Here is a 23,262-nt window from a genome sequence, read left to right on the forward strand (position 1 = left end):
ATCAAGTGTTCTCTCTTTATAATTTTTACCTCTTTTTTTAATAAAAACAATAGATATTTTTAACGCTTATCATATAAATTCAGTGAGTGTATATCACAAATTTTAATACATAGACTTCATCCAGAAGTCATTAGCCTGTTTCATGCTTGAAAAATGGTTTTATACCCTCCCCTCCAAAAAAAAAGCAGTTCTTTTTTTTTTAAGCGTAATGTGAATGATTACCCACCTCATAATTCCTTCATTGACAGAGCTAGCGTTGACAAAGTTCCAGACTCCAATAGGTGTATCACCAAACTGGAATTCATCCATCCCACCAACGAAGTCACGGTTGCTGATTACACCAGGTAACTAGATGGATGATGAGAGAAATCATTTATCTATTATCAGTATTTATCATTTATCTATTCATTAATTCAAATATTCATTAATTCATTCATTTATGTATGTATGTATTTATTTAATCATCCATCCATCCATCCATTCATTCATTCGTTTTGGGCAGGGTAGCCCCATCAATTGAAATACTGTTTATACATAGGGGCCAAAACACACACAAAGAAGCATATAAATGCAAATATTAACAGGTTAATGAAAAAATATTGCATTATGGAGTGTAAACAGAAAGTATCATTAATACTCCGGTCACATTTACTCTACGGTGGCCGTACGGCGAGTCGAAAACAACCGTTTTATTCATCTTAATTCAAACCACCTATAAGTAGCTGGTACAAAAAATGTTAAAACGGCTATTTTAGACTCGCCGTAGATCAAATGTGACCCAGGTATAATTGTAACAAACAAAAGCATACCTGAGCACTTTCTGGAGCACCTCCGATGTACATGATGGAATCGGGATGGAGATCAAGGAGGGTGAACTCTCCGCTGCTTGACGACTCTCCGTCCTGCTTGCCGGTGCTCTCCGTGGTGACGGTGACCTTGGCATAGCGACCATACCTTAAAAGATATTGGTAAATGTGCATAAGTGGCAGTTCATGAAGGAGAGAAAAAAGATTTGGAATGCCAAAAGTTGATAAGGGGAGGAGAATGAGGAAAAGCAGAAAGAGAATACAATGTGGAGTAAGAGATAGAAGATTACCACAGTATTATCCCACTATTATCCCAGTATTACCCCAGTATCAGCCCGGTATAATCCCAGTATTACCTCTCCACAAGGACGTATCGCCACATTCCATCTGTGACATCCTGAGCTACCTGGGTCATGGCATCATCATCTCCAAGGTTGTACCGGAAGACAAGGTTACGATTCTCAAGGGTGAGGGCCAGGTAATCATCCTGTTTTGTGAAATCGGGGAAAAAGATACAGGCTAGGCATTCTATTGATATAGCAGAACTCGAGCCAGGGGCGTGACTCACAAAGAATTAAAAATTCAAGGTTATGATTCTCAAGGGTGAGGGCCAGAAAATCATCCTGTTTTGTGAAAACGGGGAAAAGGATACAGGCTAGGCATTCTATTGATATAGCATGAATCAAGCCAGGGGCGTGATTCACAAAGAATTAAAGTTTCATGGTTACGATTCTCAATGGTGAGGGCCAGGTAATCATCCTGTTTTGTGAAAATGGGGAAAAGGATACAGCATAGATATTCTACATGTATTGATATAACATGACTTGAGCCAGGGGCATGATTCACAAAGAATTCAAGCTTATTGAAACTTTGCTTACAATACAAATTAACTATTTCCTCATTACCAGTATACATCATTTATTTATTTAAATTTTTCATTTGAAATAGGTTCCTGCCAGCTGGTGAAGTAATTAAATATTAAAAACACCAACTTTCCTAAAACTATAAAACATTTTCATTATTCAGGGGTGTCGGTCAATTTTACTTGTGCCTGAAATGAGGCCAGAACACATTAAAACTCCATTATAAATACAAAATAAAGCCTGACAAGACCTGAAATAGGAAGTTTTCAGTCCTTGAAATCAAGCAAAATTTTAAGATTAGCAATTTCTGTTTATTAGTTAAAGAATTAAAAAAGAAAGATAAGGAATATAGTTCATGCCGACGAAGCAGGACCGCCAACATAGTAAAGGAGACCATCGTTGGCTTGCAATTAGCAATTTCTGTTTATTAAAGAATTAAAGAAGAAAGATAAGGAATATAGTTCATACCGATGAAGCAGGACCGCCAACATAGTAAAGGAGACCATCGTTGGCTTGCGTCGTGAAGTAGAAGGAGAAAGAGGAGATGGGTGTTGATTCCGACACCTCAGCAGGAGCCTTGAGTTCCACGTAGCTGTCTGGACCGAACTTGGCCGCAACCTTGATCTGTGAGCGGGAAAATTATACGGACATCAAAATTTTGCTTGAGGAAATATGGAGTGTCAAATCTGTCGTGCAGACACGACAGACAATGTGCATTAAAACCATGCAAACAGACTGAAATGGACACTGTGCGTCTAACGTATGTACAAGTGCATGTACATGTACTTGCAGATGTCAAACTCCTTGAAATTATGAAGCGAAGACTACCGACAGACTTTGGAATAGCATGCCTGACAAAATTGAGGGTCACAATGAATGAGAATGCTCCTCTTTTGTTGAAAATAGAATTCCTACATCAATGACATAAAAAAGGAGGGATTTTCAATGGAAATGACAAAGGAAATTTGTGTTAACTTTGAAAATTAAAACTGATACATGTTGCACCAAACAGGTAGATATCATCAAGAATAGAACTCTAAGATTAAGAACATTAAAGATATAAATCAATGCAGCCCTTACGTGGTTTTGTATACACATTTAACTGTGATCCAAAATAGCAATTTCAAATACTGGGATGAATAGATACAATATCTCCAAATCTCTAAAATAATACACTTTGAGAGATAACATTGCATAACCAAGCTTGAAACATTGTTGATAGACAGTAAATTTAGTATGCTAATATCATGCTGTGAAGATAGAAATGTCAAAATAGTGAAAAAGATTTCTTGAAGATCACCCCCCCCCCCCATAATAATTTAATTGTTTGGATTGTTTCAGGGTGAGTGAGTTATGACTACAAGACATGGACAAATGCAGTTGAACTATCAAATGTAAAAACACAAAATAAAAGATTTTTGATGAATTACTGCCATGCCACATGTGACACAACTTAAAAAAAAGAAAATGCATCTTTACAAAAAACAAATGGACTAAGAGAACATGTATAAACTGAAAGAAATCATAATTTGAAAACACATCTAATGATTGGTAAAAATTAACCCAGGCACAACTCTGTATTTCTTTTCCTCACTACTGCTAGAGTTTATCACTACGAATAACAAACACACAATCTTCATGTATATTATCATGTAGAGAATACTGGGCAGGCAAAATGTGTTATGCTATAAAATGAAATGAAGAAAATCTGACTCACACTAAACAAATGAAAAAGCACTTCTATATATTTTTCTTCTTTTTTTTGCAGAGCTTTTTTTAAGAATGAAAAGTGGGACCATGTCCATATAATCCTACTATCTTTATCCCAAATGTTTAGATTCACTTATCGTGACGTAGAACAGAATTGGATAGGGTATCTTAATCAGTATTTGAATCTACAACTGGGCTTGATATTTTTATTTTTGCTTTAGCCTGAAAGCTCTACAATTCAATTCAGCTGCTTTGTAAATGCAGCAATTTTTTAAAACTGGTAAGAGTGCATACTCTACAGGTTTATTTTAGCAGGACTACTCTCTCAAAAGATGAGCTATTATCAATTAATTTCAATTCCTAATATTTTAATGTTGTGAAAATGTGGCACAAAAAGTTTACTAAACAACTGTCACTGTTCTAAGTATCAAATCAGTATACTGATTATCTGAAGCTATAATGTTTTTTTTTAATTGTCAACAGCAGTTAAAATTTATCTAAAATACAAATTCATACAAAAAACTTTTTTTTAGATGTTTAGATATTTATGCATTTGTACAGAGAAACAGCAATTTACCATTTCAATTGCGTTGCCAATTCAAGGATTACAGTGATTATTTTCCTTTGAAAACAAATGCATTAAATCAAACATACGATGCAATAAAAATAGGCAGTGTCTATATTTCTCTTCCTGTATTAATTTCTATTTTGGCTTGCCATAAAGATTTAATGGGCAAAACTACAAATTGGGGTCACTTTTGTCCAAATGGATATAATTATTTGTCTTTATTTTAAGTGTTCAAACAACAGCACATGATTCTATTCACTGTTCAACGTTGAATTGCCAGAAAATCTGCCCATTCGCTGGGATGTTAAGTTGGGACCATTTGATTTTTCAACTGGTCCACACTGATTTATCTTACCAAATCAGTAACTAATACATTTTCAACAACCATCACAACTATCAACTGAACATCTACCGGTATGTATTTCAGAGTAATATCTGGTACTATTTCGCAGTATCAAGAGTAATATGTGACACTTTCCATAATAGATAATTCCAATAATTGATACTATCTCATGGTAATCTGGGGTAATATTTTACATTATTTCACAGAGGCTTGATTCTTGATTTAGATAGAGTAATACAAAATGCGAAAGGACACACAACTGCCTGCCCATTACAATACCTTACTCCAGAAGTAAAACCATTCTACATGCAAAGCAAGGGCATTATTGATTAAGATGTTTATATCTCAATCAATATATCAGTTGGAAAAAAATATATCTGCATTTCATACGTCTCATATGAAATAGCTACCTCGCTTTTGGAAAAACTAAAAAAATATGAAGATGATGTTTTCATGTATTACTGCTTAAATTAATTAAATTAATTTTAAAGACTAAATTTAAGCTCTTTGAAGCTAACCGCATTTCATAAAAATATTATTTTTCTAAAGTCACTAGATGCTATTATTTTCAATGTAATATTAGAGTAATATAAGTGTATATCAAAGGTGATAATAATAATAACAAAGGGAATTAAAATAAAAAGAACGTAGCTCAATACTGGAAATGCAAAAGCAATCTCAGCTGGTTTTCACAGCATTTATTTTGATTTTATCAAAATGAGGATTAAAATAAGTAATTAGGAGTTCTCGCACTACAACACACAATGGATTCAAGAACGCTGTAAATGTATTGGAAATACCCGTCAAATGACAAACAGCTGGGAGGTCTTTTCGAAATTGATGAACTGGGACAGCAGTTTCGTCCTAAGGTTGGGAACTGACACAAAAAATTGCAAATAAGTGGTTTGTCCCGAGTCTAGGACGAAACTGCTGTTTTGATTCACCAATTTTCAAAGCGACTTCTTGGTTAATCTTTGTCATGAAGAGCATTTAACAATACAATTCCTATGTTCTTGAAAGCCTTTTAAGTCATCGTGCGAAAACTCCCTAAAAGCCTTTTTAAATGATTTTGTTTTGGAAGGGCTCAGTTTCTTCATCCCTTGACTTATTGTCAAAATTTGTTTTGTTTTGTCTAGATGGACATGATCCCTTACTCCGTTAGCCAGTGAACGTGCTTCGGCAATCTTTTTCTGGATCTCGGCGAGGTCGTAGGTCATGGAGAGGGTCATGTTGCCCATGAGGCGGTGCTGCATCCGGAGTCGGTCTCTGATGTCGGGGATCTCTCCGTAGATGCGATTGATTTCATCCACTGTAGGAGGGAGGGTGGGGCGGATGGGGGGGGCAGGGGGGGGGGAGAATGGGAGAGAGTTTGAATTAGATGTACACATGCATTTATTTCATGTTATCAATTTACATAAGGGGAGTGTTGTGTGAAAGGACTTGTTGGACGTTTTATCCGTCAAGTCCTGTTTTAGCCGACAGTTACCATAGTAACGGTGCTTTTCAGCAAATCAAAATCACCGAAAGTTGTCAGATCTGACAACTTTTTGGACAAAAAATGTTCATGAAACACTCCCCAGTTCTTCTTCTTCTTCAAGCTACACTGCCTCCTTCAATCCTGAAGATTCTTGCAGTATTGTATTACCGGGGACCGGCAGGTGCAATACACCGGGTGAACACCCTACTCTTTGACGAATAGTGTATTGGTTTTAACGTGCATAGGTTGTGACTCTCCTATACACGGGACCAACATTTGCGTCCTTTCCGATGGACGGAGTGTTTTCCAACTGCATTCACACCCGCACTGAACACAGCGGTGAGGCACGTTAACACACAACGCTAGCGTCAGTTTTTTTGTGAGACGTCTTCCGGCATGCTGCGGGACTCGAACCCACGCACGTTGAGATCTACGATCTTATCCGGAACAGGAGCTCTAACCGACTGAGCTACACTGCCTCTCAACTACAGGTATCATTCAATATCAACATCAATAAGTTTGACTATCTATGACTCTATATCTATCTAAATGACTGTAATTGTCATAATCATCATCATCGTCCCCACCACCATCATATCATCATCAGTCACATCGGATCACCGTCACTCCCATATGCATGTGAGCCAAGTTTGAGATTGACGTGTCAATACCCATTTCCGTGTACAAGACCTCTAAGATCCCTTTAACTCCTAAATGTGCAGCGCATCCATATATATGACATATGTTTAAAGTAGATCCGTAAAACACGCAGTAATTGTGAGAAAGAAACAAGGCAAATGGACATTGGCCCGTATTCTGAAGTCAGGTTCAACCTCGACCATGGTCTAAATCTGTGCTAAGATTATGGGGAACCAAAAATTCTAACATTCTGTTTATATTGTACATTTATTATGTTTACTATTTTGTTTTCTTTTGCTTTCATAATGTAAAAATACTTCAGTTATCATTCCCAGACAATTTGGGTGTCATATGAGTTAATGAATTGGATGTGTACTGTTAGGGATTTGTGCCCCAATTGGCTCTCCATAGTTAAACCACAACTTTAAACCAGGGTTTAATTTAAACCCGAGTTCAGACTACGGGCCATTATGTCTACTGGTTGGAGACCTAATATCAAACAAGAGTGCAGTTGAAGAAATGCTGAAGGAGATTTTTAAAACTTTTCAGAGGTACTTTACATGTAATTGACCATTATTGCACAATATAAACAAAAAATAGACATAACTGTGCTCATCTTCTTTGTGAATTCTTAACAATGAATGACGTAAAATAGAATTGCTGTCTACATGAACATTTCTTGTGTTGTAATAACAAAAATTATCTACTTTGTGACTTGGAATAATCTAAATTTTGAACAGTGATATATTCACAAACATTTACGACAACAATGGCTAGTCTTCTAAGCTTATTATAAAAGAAAGAATATTAATTTTTAAAAAAAGGTTAAATGCTATTTAGTGAATTGTGAACAAGGACTAGGAGATTTACATTCATTTGACAACAATGTCACAAGTCTTGTACCCTTATAAGACACATAAAAAGCTACATGTACCTAAAGCTAATTGCATTGGATCATTTACGAGTGCTGAAATGTATTTCAATGGATAACTCCTCCCCCCCCTCAATATTGCAACCTTTGCAAACTAAGTGCATGCTTGCGGTCTTCCATGTACTAGTGAGTGACGCAAATTGAATACAGATGTTCGCTAGAATCTAACTATTTCTATTTAACCCTGGGTCTTACCCGCGCTCTTCTCCCTGGATGTAGTCCCTAATGGAGAGTTGAAAAAACGGGCAGATATATTAAAGGAGAATGAAACCTTTGGAACAAGTAGGCTTGTGTCGAAACAGAAAAATCAAAGAATTAGAACAAAGAAAGTTTGAGAAAAATAAGACAAGTAATGGGAAAGTTATGAGCATTTGAATACTGCAATCACAAATGCTATGGAGATCCTCCCATTGGCAATGCGACAAGGATGTGTGATGTCACATGTGAACAACTTTCCCTTTGATGGACTATAAAATACCCTCAAAATGTATCTTTTTGCTTTTTCTTATGGTGATACATACTCTTTATCCATGATGTATTCTTTAGAAATCTGTATTACATGCCCTCCTATAGAAAGAACACATGATCTACTGATAGATGTGATAAAAGAGGCAATTTAAGTGAAATATATACTTAAGTAATGGGGAGAGTTGTTCACAAGTGACATCACACATCTTTGTCGCAATGCCAATTTGAGGATCTCCATAGCATTAGTAATTGCAATATTCAAATGCTCATAACTTTCTCATTATTTGTCTGAATTATCTCAACTTTTTTTTATCTCTTTCTTTGATTTTTCTGCTTTCACACAAGCTATCTTGTTCCAAAGGTTTCATTCTCCTTTAAACAAGTTCCTTTGAAACGTCTTAAAGCTAATGAGCTCTTCATAATTGTAAAAGTGCATGAGTAGTAAAAGGTCAATTGAGAAAAACCATCAGGCCATGGTTTTCAAATTCACTGACGTATAAAGCATTTGTGATTCAATTATTATTTATGTATATCTTTTAAGATATTCTTATCATCGCTTTCCCGTACGTTCGAGAGAGTGCATGATCTGTGACATCAATGATGGAATCATGCGCTATTCCATCATTGACGTTATGGCACAGCAAATTTTCTTTATGGGCGTTTTGTTTTCAATATCATTGTTAGAATATCGCTGGTCACATGATGCTATTTGAACCAATCACTATACAGGATTTTGTTCAAATATTAATGTATTAAGCGCAGTAGAGCATTTGAATATAGCTTGAATGATTAACTAAAGATGCCAACTTACGAGAGTTTTGTGAGGATGCCATCCTATCGTTAGCTTCCTGGATCGTATCACCAAGACCATCGAGCTTATCCTTGACGTCCCCAGCACGGGCAATGATGTCATCAGCCCGGTCCTTGGCGTCGTTTCCGATGTCTTCAGCAGCCATGGCGGTATTCGCAGCACCCTCTGCCAGATTTCCAAGGTTAGCTGGGGAGGAAAGTGTATGGTAGTCATGAAATGGCAAACTAATTTATGGTGGTTATGATATGATAGGCTCTTACAATGTCAGTTTCATGAGGGTTTTTTCCCTAGGTGCAGCACGGAGGAAAAGATAAATTTGAATAGGGAATGTTTACCATGAATCCACGTTAAGTTTTTCGAAAGAGCAAAAAAATAATAGGTAATTGAAAACTGGTAAAGATAAAAAAGGTAATATTAATTATAGGAATCTGCCAAGGGTACCAAAACACAACGGATAGGCCGACAGATGTTTTCACGATTGATTGTACATTGTCACCGTAGAAAAATGTTCTTACCATCTTCTTATGCTTTGTGTTACGGGGCCCTACATGTAGGTCATGTCTTTTGGGACCAAAGTAATCGGTTTGACTTGTGGCTAAATCCAACTAAGGAGATCGTAAATAACACATACTTTGTATATTTCGGTCTCACAATTCCTTTGCCATTGGCGATTGTTTGACATATAGAAGTTTGGCTGAGTGTTACCATAGCCAATTTATAATGTGCAAAGAAAACTCTGAAACCAATAATGCTCACTAATTTATCTAACAATTTTTCCTGATTGAATTACATATCTTGCATATTTTCACATGGCAGCGGAGAGCGATAAATGAAGAGAAGCATGATAATCTCACCAATGTCGCAGTTGTCTCCCGAAAAACCAACTCGGCAACCGATATCAGCTGGATCGCATTCAGTGACAATGGTACATTCACTTGTTGCTATGAAACATACAAACACATGAAACAAATTCAACATTTTAATAGAAAGAATGTGGTTGTCATAGTAGTCATCCTGGTTATAATTTTTTTTCAATATTACTATATATAGTAGAGCGGATTAGCCGAACAATTGTGCAAATTTTGACTAAAGCATGAAACTTTCACAAGTATTAGTATATGCCGTAAGATTTATTTTAAAGATGGGAGGTAAATTTATAAATGCCATTTTCGGCCGTTGCCATGGCAACGGATTAATTTCTCCAAAATAACATGCATTCCCATGTAAATGGTAAATAAACATGATATAGATGACCAAAATGATAATTTTCAGGCTCCCAATTGAATGCATATGAAATTTAGAAATATTCAAGATCATCAAGATAGTTCCAATTGGTCCGTTGCCATGGCAACGGCTTGTTTTTCCCCAAAAAAGTAAAAATTTTGATTAAAAAAACGTTGTAGAATATGATTTATCTTTAATTTCCCCTAACTTTACAGTGCTTATCGAAGATATTTTGGTTGCTAAATGTGTAAATTACATCTCAAGCCATTGCCATGGCAACCAAATAACATCTAATTTACAAAAATAACATGTTTGACAAGACATTGGACAGGTGGAAAATACAAGTGGAATTAACTTAATCTGTATGCTTAAGATTTGACCCCCTCATTTGAACAAAAAATACAGGAAGTGTTCTGCAGGAGTTCTTTATAAAGATAAAAATTAATGTTGCCTTGGTAAAGCTTGAATTAAATTTAAAAATAAACAATTTTGCAAAGGACCCGTTGCCATGGCAACATCTTATTTCCCTCTAGAAAGGTAAAAATATTGATAAAAATGTAAAATACATGTACAGTAAGATCATCATTCCATTTTCCCTAATTTCAAGGTACTAATCGAGATATGTTTGTGACTAAATTTCATAAATATAACATCTTAAGCCATTGCCATGGCAACCAAATAACATCAATTTTTTTTAAAAAGTGGATGATAAGGTTAAAAACAGGTGAAAGATACAATGAATATTAACTTAATGTGCATTCGTAAGGTCTGACCTACTCAATTAATTTAGGGGAAAATAATACAGTCAGTGTTCTGCATGAACTAAATTAGAATGATAAACATTGATGTTGCCTTGGTAATACTTGAATTCAACAATAAATATCAATATTCAAAATGGCCTGTTGCCATAGCAACAGATCATTTAGTATCAGTTTTGATTAAAAAAGGGACTGTAGAATCTGATTTTTCTTGCATTTCCCCTAATCTTTGTGTGCTAAACATCGATATGTTTGATGCAAAATGTATAAATAACATCTGAAGCTATTGCCATGGCAACCAGATAATATCTAATACTAAAAAATAATGATTTGGATGACAAGATTTTGGACAGGTGGAAAATACAAATACAAATAACTCAATATACGAAAGGTTTGGCCGGTCATTTAATTTCGAACACAAATTTCAGTAAGAGTTCTGTATGAGTTCATCAGAATAATAAAATTATGTTGCCTTGGTAATACTTGAATTTAATGATAAATATTATAAATATTTCAAATGTCCCATTGCCATGGCAACAGCTCATTCCCCCCAGAAAAGTATCATGTTTGATAAACAAAAAAATTGTAAAATCTGATTTTTATTTCATTTGCCCCAATTTTAGTGAGCTAAGCATATATATGCTTGCTGTTAATAAATAAATAACATCTTCAGCCATTGTCATGGCAACCAATTAAGATATAATTTTTAAAACAAACTAACACAGTTGTAATGATAATGGACAGGTGGAATGTAAAGTAAAGATTTACTTAATCTACATAAGGTTTGACTTTGACCAGTCATTAAGTTTTGAACAAAAAATACAGTAAGTGTTCCGCATGAGTTCATTAGCATGATAAAAACTGATGTTGCCTTGGTAATGCTTGAATTTATTGATATCAATGTTTACAAATGTGTGTTCTGTTCCCATGGCAACGGGTCATTTTATTCCCCCTAAAATACCATCTTTGATAAAAGATACCTTGTAGAATCTTGTTTTTCATTCAATTCTACTAAGTTTAGGGTGCCAAACATACACGTACATCTCTGTTGGTTAATGTATAAATAACATCTTAAGGCATTACCATGGCAATAAAATAACATATAATTTACCCAAAAAATAACATGGCTGACAAGATAATGGACAGGTGGAAAATACAATAAAATTAACTTAATATGCTTGAATTTATTGATATCAATGTTTACAAATGTGTGTTCTGTTCCCATGGCAACGGGTCATTTTATTCCCCCTAAAATACCATCTTTGATAAAAAATACCTTGTAGAATCTTATTTTTCATTCAATTCTACTAAATTTAGGGTGCCAAACATACACGTACATCTCTGTTGTTTAATGTATAAATAACATCTTAAGGCATTACCATGGCAATAAAATAACATTTAATTAACCAAAAAATAACATGGCTGACAAGATAATGGACAGGTGGAAAATACAATAAAATTAACTTAATATGCGTAAGGTTTGACCTACTCTTTTAATTTTAAAATCACATTAAGTGTTATGCATGATTTCTTACGATATGTTGATTTGGTAATGCTTGAACATAATGATAAATATCAATGTTGCCAATGGTCCCTTAAAAGTACAAATTTTGATAAAAATAATATGTTTATTTTATTTCCTTGTCCCTTATTTGAGGATGCTGAACATAAATATGCTAAATGATAAGCACCATCTTATTACGTTATACATGGCATCGAAATAAGACCTACAAAAATCTTATCAGACTTTTTTGGGCTCAAATAAATTCCCGAAACTCTAATTTCGAGGCTGGTCAATTTCGTTCAAAGTATTCGCAGGCTGCCACTTTGAAGAAAGCGTCTTGGTGTGATTTGAGCTTTAAGGCCGTTCATCATATCAATATATAAGGGGATAATAGGCGTTGATAAATCAAAATCAAAAGTCTATCTGAGGAGTTGACATGGTCTTGAGCTCCTAATCAATGTAAATACAGTAAATCAACTTTTACATGGAAATCATTAAAATTTTGCTTTGTCTGACTGTTTTAGCATAATACTTGGCTCGAAATTTGATGACAAAGAATTATCAAGTATCATCTGCTAGTACGCATTTTAATTTCTGCATATATCAGAAAATTGTTACTTTTTGAAAATTCCCATCATTTCTTGAAAATTGCCGAAAATTCCAAAAATTCCCACCAAATTCCCGTTTATTCCCATGAAAAGATTCCATCAAGAAAATTCCCGGAAATTCTGCAACCCTACTCCCCCCAAAAAAAATCATTACCAAGAAAAAAATAAAGAGAACCTGAAAGAGAGATGGATAAAATATGATTATTTTACGAATACTATACCCAAAATCTTTTACAAAATTTTATTTTTGTAAAAAAAATGAAAAATTTCGAAAGTTTTACTCTTTCGCTGGGCTAGCTGACAACTTTTAAAAATTAATTTTACTCAATACATCATATCTGGACCCCTCAAAATTACATCACAGATTTTGACGAAGAAGATTTTGAAATACTGTGATAATTTTTAAATTAACATAATTATGAATCTAATCAACATGAAGTATAATATATTCACTGCTAATTTTACATGATAAGTAGACTTATTAAAATATTTAAATTTTTAAAAATACCCTTACTGGTTGAAAGGTTGAAAAGAAAAATTAAGTACTCCAGGGTAACAGGAAAATCCAAGATGGTGCCCTCACTGGCTGCCGTAGGCTAAAAATCCACAACTCATCCATTACTTGATAAAATTAATTTGTTTTTTATTCATTGGTTATTAAGGATCAATAGTACATAGGGCCAAGTTACAGGGACAGCCAGTGGTCTGGAATGTCCAAAAACATAAGTTGGCTTCAAAAAATTGAATCTAAAATGGTTGCTGATACCTAAAGCGGACGTAGCTCATTTCATATTGGCCTAGGGGAAGTGATTTTGACTTTAAATCATTGGTTTCAAGAGTCTAATAATATTAGGACAAGTTACAACGACAGTCAAGTATGTCCGAAAATCCAATATGGCTTCCGAAAATAATTATAAAATGGCTGCTGATACTTAAAAGTGGAATAGCTCATTTTATATTCACATGTGAGATATGATTTTGGTGTCTAAACTATGATTTCAAAGGCGAATAATACATAAGGACAAGCTACACGGACAGTCGGTGGTCTTGTATGTCCAAAATTCCAAGATGGCTTCCAAAAAAGATATAAAACAATGTCTAATGTTGCTTACAAATAAACATAGTTTGTTCAATATCTGTCTGGGGAATATGATTTTGGTGTCTAAACCATATTTTAAAGGGTCAAGTAATGCATTAGGACAAGTTACAAGGACAGTCGGTGGTTTGGTATGTTAAAAAACGCAAGATGGCTTACAAAATGGGGTCTAAAATTGACTGTTGTTACTTAAAAATTGGCAGAGCTCATTCTATATCCGCCTGTGAGATGTGATTCTGGTGTCTAAACCATATTTTCAAGAGTTAAATAATAAATTAGGACATAGTTTGTTCAATATCTGTCTGGGGAATATGATTTTGATGTCTAAACCATAATCATAAAACCATGGTTTAATGCATTAGAACAAGTTACGAGGACAGTCAGTGGACTGGTATGTTAACAAATCCAAGATGGCCTCCAAAATGGGGTCTAAATTGACTGTTGGTACTTCAATATGGACATAATATAGTTCATTAATAATATAATATGGGGATATGATTTTGATGTCTACACTAGTATTTAAAGGGTCAAGTAATACTGTACATTTGGTCAAGTTGAAAGGACAGTCGGGTGTCATTATTGTGTCAAAAAATTCAAAGATGGCTTGAAAAATGGGGGTTATAATGTTACTAAAAAATGGACATAGTACATCAAAAATACACCTGGTGATATTATTTTGGTGTCTACACTAGGGTTTCAAGGATCAAATTATACTTTGGGACTGGTTACAATTGTCCATTTTGCCTGAAAATCCAAGATGGCTTCCATAAATGGGTTCTAAAATGACAACTGTTACTTTGAAGTGGATGTAATATCCACTTGTGAGAAATAATTTTGGTGCCTACATTCAAAATGCAAGCAGGTAAGAGTTGGCAACAGCACCCATTGATGTAATTTTAGAATCTACCTTGGATTTTGGACAAAATTGATAACTAACCATCCTTGTTACTTGTCCTAATGTAATAGTGGACCCTTCATACCACAGTGTAGACACCAAAAATGTTTCTCACATGTTGATGTTGTATGAACTCAGATAATTTCTGAGTGATATAAGTCATTTTAGATGCCATTTTGAAAATCCTCTTGGATTTTTAGGAAAAAATGGACAACTGGATATCATTGTAACCAGTCTAAACATATTTTTTAAACCTTGAAACCAAAGTGTGAACACCAAAAAAAAAAATTTCTTGGTGGATTTTAAATGAACTATGTCAAATTTTAAGTAACAGACTCCGATTAGACTCCAATCGTCGGAAGCCATCTTGGATGTTTAGACACACTAGATTACGGACTGTCCTTGTAACTTGTTCAAATGTACATGATGTATTTACTGACATATATTACACGAAATATGTCAATTTGTTAGTAACAGGAGCTATTCCATTTTTTGGAAGCCACCTTGGATTTTTGGACAACCTTGACCACTGACTGTCCTTGTTACTTGTCCTAATGTACTATTTGACCCATTTAACCATGACATAAACATATTCCAGGATATCAAACAAACTACTTTTTTAATGCAGCAACAGCAATTTTAGACTCCATTTTTGGAAGCCATCTTGGATTTTTTTATATAATGGACAACTGACTGTCCATTCAACTTGTGATAGTGTATTATTTGACCACTGAAACCATGGTCTAGACACCAAAATCATATATCTCAGATTGATAGGAAATGACCTATATGTCCATTTATATATCAACAGCCATTTCAAACTCCATTTTTGGAAGCCGTCTTAGGGTTTTGGACACGTCAGACCACTGGCTGTCCTTGTAACTAGTCCCAATGTACTACTTCACCCTTAAAACATAGAAACCAAATTAAGCCACTGAAATTAGATGTTATTTGGTTGTCATGGCAATGGCTGAAGTTATTTGTACATCAACAGCAAACATATCTATGCTTTGCATCCTAAAATTAGGGGAAATTTATGACAAAATGCAGATTTTAAACTGTTTTTCGATCAAATTTGGTGCTTTTCTTGGAAAAAAAGAGTTGTTGCCATGGCAACGGCCCATTTGCCACATTGATATTTATCATTAACTTCAAGCATTACCAAGGCAACCTCAAATTTCATCATTCTAATGAACTAATGCGAAACATTGTAATCTTTGTTCAAAATTAAATGACTGGGTCAAACCTTGAGTTAATTGTTATAAATTGCAGTTTCCACCTGTCCATTATCATGTCAACCATGTTAAATTTTTTTTCAAATTAGATGTTACTTGGTTGCCATGACAATGGATTTATATGTTATTTGCATGTTAACAGCAAACATATCTATTCTTACCCTAAAGTTAAGGGAAATGAAAGAAAAATCAGATTATACAGTCCTTTTTAAAAATCAAAACTGCTACTGTTCTTGGGTAAATGATCCGTTGCTATGGCAACAGGCCATTTGGAACATTGATATTTATCGTTGAATTCAAGTATTACCAAGGCAACATCAATGTTTATTATTTTAATTAGTTCATGCAGAACACTGACTGTATTATTTTTCCCTAAATTAGTTGAGTAGGTCAGACCTTACGAATGCACATTAAGTTAATATTCATTGTATCTTTCACCTGTTTTTAACCTTATCATCCACTTTTTTAAAAAATTAGATGTTATTTGGTTGCCATGGCAATGGCTTAAGATGTTATATTTATGAATTTAGTCACAAACATATCTCGATTAGTACCTTGAAATTGGGGAAAATGGAATGATGATCATACCGTACATGTATTCTACATTTTTATCAATATTTTTACCTTTCTAGAGGAAAATAAGCTGTTGCCATGGCAACGGGCCCTTTGTAAAATTGTTCCTTTTTAAATTCAATTCAAGCATTTCCAAAGCAACATAATATTTTATCTTTATAAAGAACTCCTGCAGAACAATTTTGTATTTTTTGTTCAAATGAGGGGGTCAAAACTTAAGCATACAGATTAAGTCAATTCCAATTGTATTTTCCACCTATCCATTGTCTTGACAACCATGTTATTTTTGTAAATTAGATGTTATTTGGTTGCCATGGCAATGGCTTGAGATGTAATTTACACATTTAGCAACCAAAATATCTTTGTTAAGCACTGTAAAATTAGGGGAAATTAAAGATATATCATATTCTACAACTTTTTTTAATCAAAATGTTTATTTTTCTGGGGAAAAACAAGCCGTTGCCATGGCAACGGACCAATTGGAACTATCTTGATGATCTTGAATATTTCTAAATTTCATATGTATTCAATTGGGAGCCTGAAAATTATCATTTTGGTCATCTATATCATGTTTATTTACCATTTATATGGGAATGTATGTTGTTTTAGAGAAATTAATCCGTTGCCATGGCAACGGCCGAAAATGGCATTTATAAATTTACCTCCCATCTTTAAAATAAATCTTATGGCATATACTAATACTTGTGAAAGTTTCATGCTTTAGTCAAAATTTGCACAATTGTTGTGATTTTTGGAGCTAATCCGCTCTACTAATACCAAGTTAAAGGGAATGTTATCATTGCACTTACCCTCACAATAGCATCTATCATTAATCATCATCATCATCATCATCATCCTCATCATAATCATTATCACCCTAATCACTATCATCATCATCATCACCACCACCAATACCACCACCAATACCACCACCACCACCACCACCACCACCACCACCACCACCACCACCACCATCATCATCATCATCATCATCATCATCATCTTCCTCCTCATAAACTTTATTATGCTCCTTTACTTCATTACCATCATCATCATCATCATGTTCATCTTCATCAAGATTATCATCATCATCATAATTACCATCATCATAGTCATCATCATCCTCATCATCACTATCCATCATCATCATCATCATCATAACCATTATCATCATCATTATCAACATCATCACCACTTTCATCATCCTCATCATCATAAACATTACCATACTCCTTTACTTCATCACCATCATCATCATCATCATTACCATCATCATCATCATCATCATCATCATTATCATTATCACCTCCATCATCCTCATCATCACCTCGATCATCATCATCATCACCTCCACCGTCATCATCATCATCATCATCACAACCACTCATACCATCCATACCCACCAGATGGGATAGCTAGGAGTCCTCTCTCAATCTCTTCCAATCCATTTCCCACAGAATCCAGGTCATCTTTAACCATCTCCACGACCTGCTCTACATCATTCAGCTGATCCCGGAGACCTGAAAAGTAAAGAAAATAAACAAAATAACTAATTGAATCCTTCAATTTCAATATGACTAACCCAGAACAGGATATTCAGGGTATAATATGGAATTCATTGAGTTGCACTGCAATTGTTTGCTTTTTATTTACTTCATAAAAAAAATGTGATGGTCAATGGTGTCAAGTTTTCTATACAAGTATGAAGTTCCTAAAGGTTCCGTTCTGGGTCCTCTTCTCTTTCTCATGCAAATGCTATTGTAGCTAGTATAATAAAAACAGGAATCTCAATCATTTTACTACAAATAACTTTGAGATTAGGGGGATATACAGTATCTTCGTTAAGTCATTATAACACTATGGGGATCCTAAGTTATTTGTAAATAACGTGGACAATTCAGGAAAAAAATATTTTCGATGGCCACTACTTGAAATGTAGCTAACTGCTATGGCTGCAACATTGGACAAGCTTTATCATTGCTAAAAATGGGATTATCCCGGGGCACTTTTTTTTTTAAAAGCATTTTGGGGGACAATGGCTTAGCCCCTCCGCGATTATCTTTTTCTTCATTCATTCAATAATTTTTTTTCTGATAGGGTGAAAAAACAAGCTTTCTTCAAGCACATTAGCCTAATACATCTAAAACACAACCATGTACAAATATGCCATGGGACTTACAGTGTCATATCAAATATTAAAAAAAAAAACACATACATACATGTAAGTTGCATCATCAATTGAGTTATATGTTAAGTCATGTTAGAGTGGGGTAATTGTGTATACATGTGCTAAACAAATGATCAACATGCCAAAGTACAAATTAATAGTGGAACAGGGTTCCCAGCTTTTCAAGAAAACAAAATTCCCTGATTTTCCCCTGATGAAGTTTAACCATTCCCTGATAATTATTTAAACCCATTCCCAGTTTCGCATGTTTTCTAAGTTGTTGCAGTGAATTACATGTATTTTCAGTATAAAAACAATGTAAAACTAAATAGTACCACCATAACCAGTCATTCAATGGATGTTGTTTTGATATGCAAACAAAATACAACAGACTTTTGGGCTGATCAAAATTCCCTGATTTGTGCCCTCATTTGAGGCATTTTCCCCTGATTTTAGGTATTTTTTATATAAAAATTCCCTGATTTTTCCCTGACTGGAAAAAAGTAAAACAATTTTCCCTCATGGGCTGGGATCCCTGTGGTATAAGTGCATAAATCTTCTATAGTGACAGGATTCATAACACACACACAAAAAAAAAAAAAGTGGGGGGGGGGGTTGGAGGGCTTCAACCGTCCCCCACCCCACCTGTGAATTTAGGGTTGATGTTGAAATAGTAAAGCTTACAAAGTCATATTCTAAATTAATTCAAATATAAATTATATAACATACAATTATTTGTAAAAAAAATTAAAGAAAAATACATGTACAATTAGTTTGGTGAATGTACACTCCCCTCCAAAAGTTTGGGAACACCTGTCTTCAGTGTGTGTTTTTCGAACTTTGGTAGACTTTACTGAAGTTAAGCCTCATAGTACAGCTGTATTTTTGTTTTAAAGTGAAGGCTATACACAAGTGTACATTTATCATTGATTCAAACAAATTCAAAGCTCTTAAGGGACGTGCAGCTGCCAAAGAGGGCAGGCTACCAGTCAAGATGGCATTCTCTAAAAAATGCCTATTTCTTTTAACATTGTTCTGTTTGGGGTTCTTTTCTGAAATTCTTCCCAATATTTTGTGAATGTTACAGCAGATGTCCTCAGAATTTGTTGCTCAGTATTGTTCATAAGACAGTTAATTTATGGAAATCTGCATCTTTATCCTGGAAAACATCTGATCTTGACAAATGCCTAATCCTTGTTTAAAGAAAATACATGGAAGTGGAGTAGACATCAGTGCAATTTGAAATTCATGAATTCAAAAGTTATTCAGAGTTTCTTTACACTTATTCCAGTGCACCTTCACTCATTTTGCCTAATCGGTTTTCTTAGTCAGAAGTCAGTCACAAAATTAAAATGGCTATGACAAGACAGCTTTCTTTGGAAACACGTCAGTCAATTGTAGTTTTGAGGAAAGAAGGCTACTCCATGCAAGAAATAGCCAGGAAACTCAAGATCAGTATCCATGCGGTTCACTACAGCCTGAAACGCAAAGAAGCCACTGGGTCTAATGGGAACAGGAGACGAAGTGGTAGGCCAAAAACAACATCTCCTGCTGAAGATAAATACATTCGGGTGAGCAGTCTGCGCAACCGTTGTCTGACTTGCCCACAAATTACAGCTGGCCTCAACAACACCCGTGAGATGCCTGTATGTTCTTCAACTGTTAGAAGACGTCTCTGTGGAGCAGGGCTGATGGGCTGTGTGGCTTCAAGGAAACCACTCCTCAAAGAAAAGAACCGGAAGAAAAGGCTTGCTTGGGCTAGGAAGCATAAAGACTGGTCTTTGGAGCAGTGGCAGAAGGTTCTTTGGTCTGACGAATCAAAGTTCGAGGTGTTTGGCAGCAAGCAACGTACCTATATGTGAGACGGCGAAAGGGAGAAAAGATGATACCCCAGTGCATCAAGCCAACTGTGAAACATGGTGGTGGTAATGTCATGGTTTGGGGTTGCTTTGGTGCAGGAAAGGTAGGCAGCTTGCACAGAGTAGAGGGTATCCTCAACCAGCACGGCTATCATTCAATCCTACAGCGGAAGACCATCCCTTCAGGGAAACGCCTGATCGGAGAAGGATTCGTTTTCCAGCAGGACAATGACCCAAAACACATGTCAAGACTATGCAAAGACTACTTGAAGAAAAAGGAAGAGAAGCAAGTCCTGGAAATCATGGATTGGCCACCCTAGTCCCCAGATCTCAATCCCATCGAGTTTTCCATCGAATTTTCCATATCAGTGAAACACTGAGTATTGTTTGATTTTATTTTTGTGTCTGACTTCTGACTAGGAAAAGGAAAAATGAATGAAGTTGCACATGTTTTAGTGTAAAAGCTCTGAATAAAAGCAATAACTGCATGTAATAAAAGAAGTTAGCATTTTGAAAGAATGCCATCTTGACATGGTAGCCAGACATTTAAGAGAGTATAAATTTGTTTGAATCAATAACAAAATTTACACTGCTGTATAATCTTCACTTTAAAACAAAAATTCAACTATGCTATGAGCCTCAATATCAATAAAGTCTACCAAGTATATAAAAGCACACACTGAATGCAGGTGTTCCCAAACTTTTGGAGGGGAGTGTATATAGAGGCTTTTAGTGAACACACATTACAAACTATAAACCATTCCAAATAAAACTGAACCAAAATACAAATAATCAAGCATGGATCAGTTATACGGTGCAAAGGTTTACAAAAATGGAAAAGGAAAAGGGGAATTCCACAAAGTATGTAACCCAAATACAAGTATGTGGCGCCTTCCTGGAATATATTTTAGGCTTTCTAGCCCAATATGGTAAGTTTTAATACTCTCAAATCATCATGGCTTGAGTAGATCACAAAGTGATGTAAAGAATGAGCAAAATCAGGGTTGGACATATGGGCAATTACATCAGGTTGGGTCCAAAAAATAACAAGATGTCCGTGTAAAATAGGTATCAACTATTCTACTTCAAAGTGAAGATCAATTCAGATGTGGGCTGGTTAATTTTTGATGTGTCTAAGTGAGGAAGGTATCTGACAATATAAATTCATGTTTGATCTTGAAATGTTTTCTGGATTTGTTGCAGTTCAAATCAAATTTTTAACCAATGTTACAGAGACATCACAATCACATATCATTGGCAACAGACCGTCGGGTCTGAAATTGCAATACATCATGAAGTTTCAAATAGTAAACCTTAGTGGGATACAATTTTTGTTTCTTTTTTTGAAGTGATCATTGGACGATATTTGCATAGTTTAAATGAGACAAAGTTTCTTTAGTTCGGAATGTCACAAAAATCAACCCAACATGATGGAATGACCCATATAGAAACGTTACTTCATGGAATTACCCGAAAAGAAAAGGAAAAAAAAACCTTTGGGGTGTTACTTACTCATACTCTGGTTGAAGAGGGAGGCTGTGTGGGACAGGGTGGGGAGAGGAACACACGGTTTATAAGATGCAATTCACTTCACACAAATGCGGAAAATATACAATTCAAAATTATGCATGTGAATTAAAGACTTGCTGGCCCGTCCGTATTCTGAAGTCGGGTTTAACTTAAACTCAGGTTTAAAGTTGTGGTTAAAGTATGGATAGCCAATTGTTACATAAATCACTAACAGTATAGAGATATCATACTTCAGCTCATTTGGCTCTCAAATCATTCATAATTGTCTTGGAAGTATAAATAGATGATTGTCTTCACCATCGATGAATCAGGAAAGAGCACAATAAATATAAGAAACATACAACTTAATAAAAATTTTGACGCTTTTGGCTTCCCATAATTTTAGCAGAGTTAGACCGCGGTCTAAGTTAAACCTGACTTCTGAATACGGGCCCCTGGGATTATGTTGTTTGTTTAAACATTTTTTTACAAGAGAACAACGGCTGGCAAAAACATTAAAAGCAGGGTAGAAAGCGGTATACAAGGCAACATCTCTTTGTATGGTACACTAAAGTATTTCTAAATTCTACAGGAATTTACACACCATTGGCAATCTAAAACACACAAATTTATCTATTTTCTACATTATACATATATGACAATTCACCTCAAAACAAACTAGAGCCAAAATGAATTTTTGATGAGGTTGAAAACAGAAATCCCAGATCCTAAAGCTTAGAAGTAGTCTTTGTCAAAATTTAATAACAATAATGCACACAGGTACTAGATTCAATGAAGATGTAAGAGATTTACAGAATACAAACAAGGTTTTTATGATTGCGTGGTTCACTCATGCATGAGCAGTACTTGTATATGTATATACTGTGCAAGTTGGTTGAAACTTTATCAAGAGGCCAAGAACAAACTATTCTCAAAGAATCTCTCACATCTCATTTTAGGTTAAACTTTCCAAGTTCAAATGTTCACAGTACTGAAAGAGTTACTCTTTTGGATTAATTAATGAAAGAAAAAGAGCTGATTAACTCATTTTCTAAATTTTAAACTAGACAAGGAGTCACATTCAGATAAACTATTATTTTTTTTAATTTGAATATTGAAGATCAAATGACTATATTTCCTAATTAAAGAGAACTTTGTATCGTGACTTATTGCTGGTTTTGAGGCAGATGGCCACATTTGAAGCAACAGAGCACAGAA

General features: G+C 34.9%; 1 protein-coding gene across 1 annotated transcript in view; it reads right to left on the minus strand.

Moving 5' to 3' along the window:
• The window catches only part of LOC129280005 (laminin subunit alpha-like), a 127,986-nt gene that overhangs the window by 28,125 nt on the left and 76,599 nt on the right, over positions 1-23,262 (minus strand). The window contains exons 53-61 of the mRNA XM_064111744.1: positions 22,048-22,071; positions 17,913-18,029; positions 9,471-9,557; positions 8,617-8,802; positions 5,445-5,599; positions 2,138-2,293; positions 1,163-1,293; positions 810-954; positions 227-348 (exon numbers count right to left, since the gene is read on the minus strand). Of these exons, the coding sequence (XP_063967814.1) occupies positions 227-348; positions 810-954; positions 1,163-1,293; positions 2,138-2,293; positions 5,445-5,599; positions 8,617-8,802; positions 9,471-9,557; positions 17,913-18,029; positions 22,048-22,071 (1,123 nt within the window). The remainder of the gene's footprint in view (positions 1-226; positions 349-809; positions 955-1,162; positions 1,294-2,137; positions 2,294-5,444; positions 5,600-8,616; positions 8,803-9,470; positions 9,558-17,912; positions 18,030-22,047; positions 22,072-23,262) is intronic.

The sequence above is a fragment of the Lytechinus pictus genome, chromosome 17 (genome assembly GCF_037042905.1).
Source record: "Lytechinus pictus isolate F3 Inbred chromosome 17, Lp3.0, whole genome shotgun sequence".
NCBI classification, from domain to species: Eukaryota; Metazoa; Echinodermata; class Echinoidea; order Temnopleuroida; family Toxopneustidae; genus Lytechinus; species Lytechinus pictus.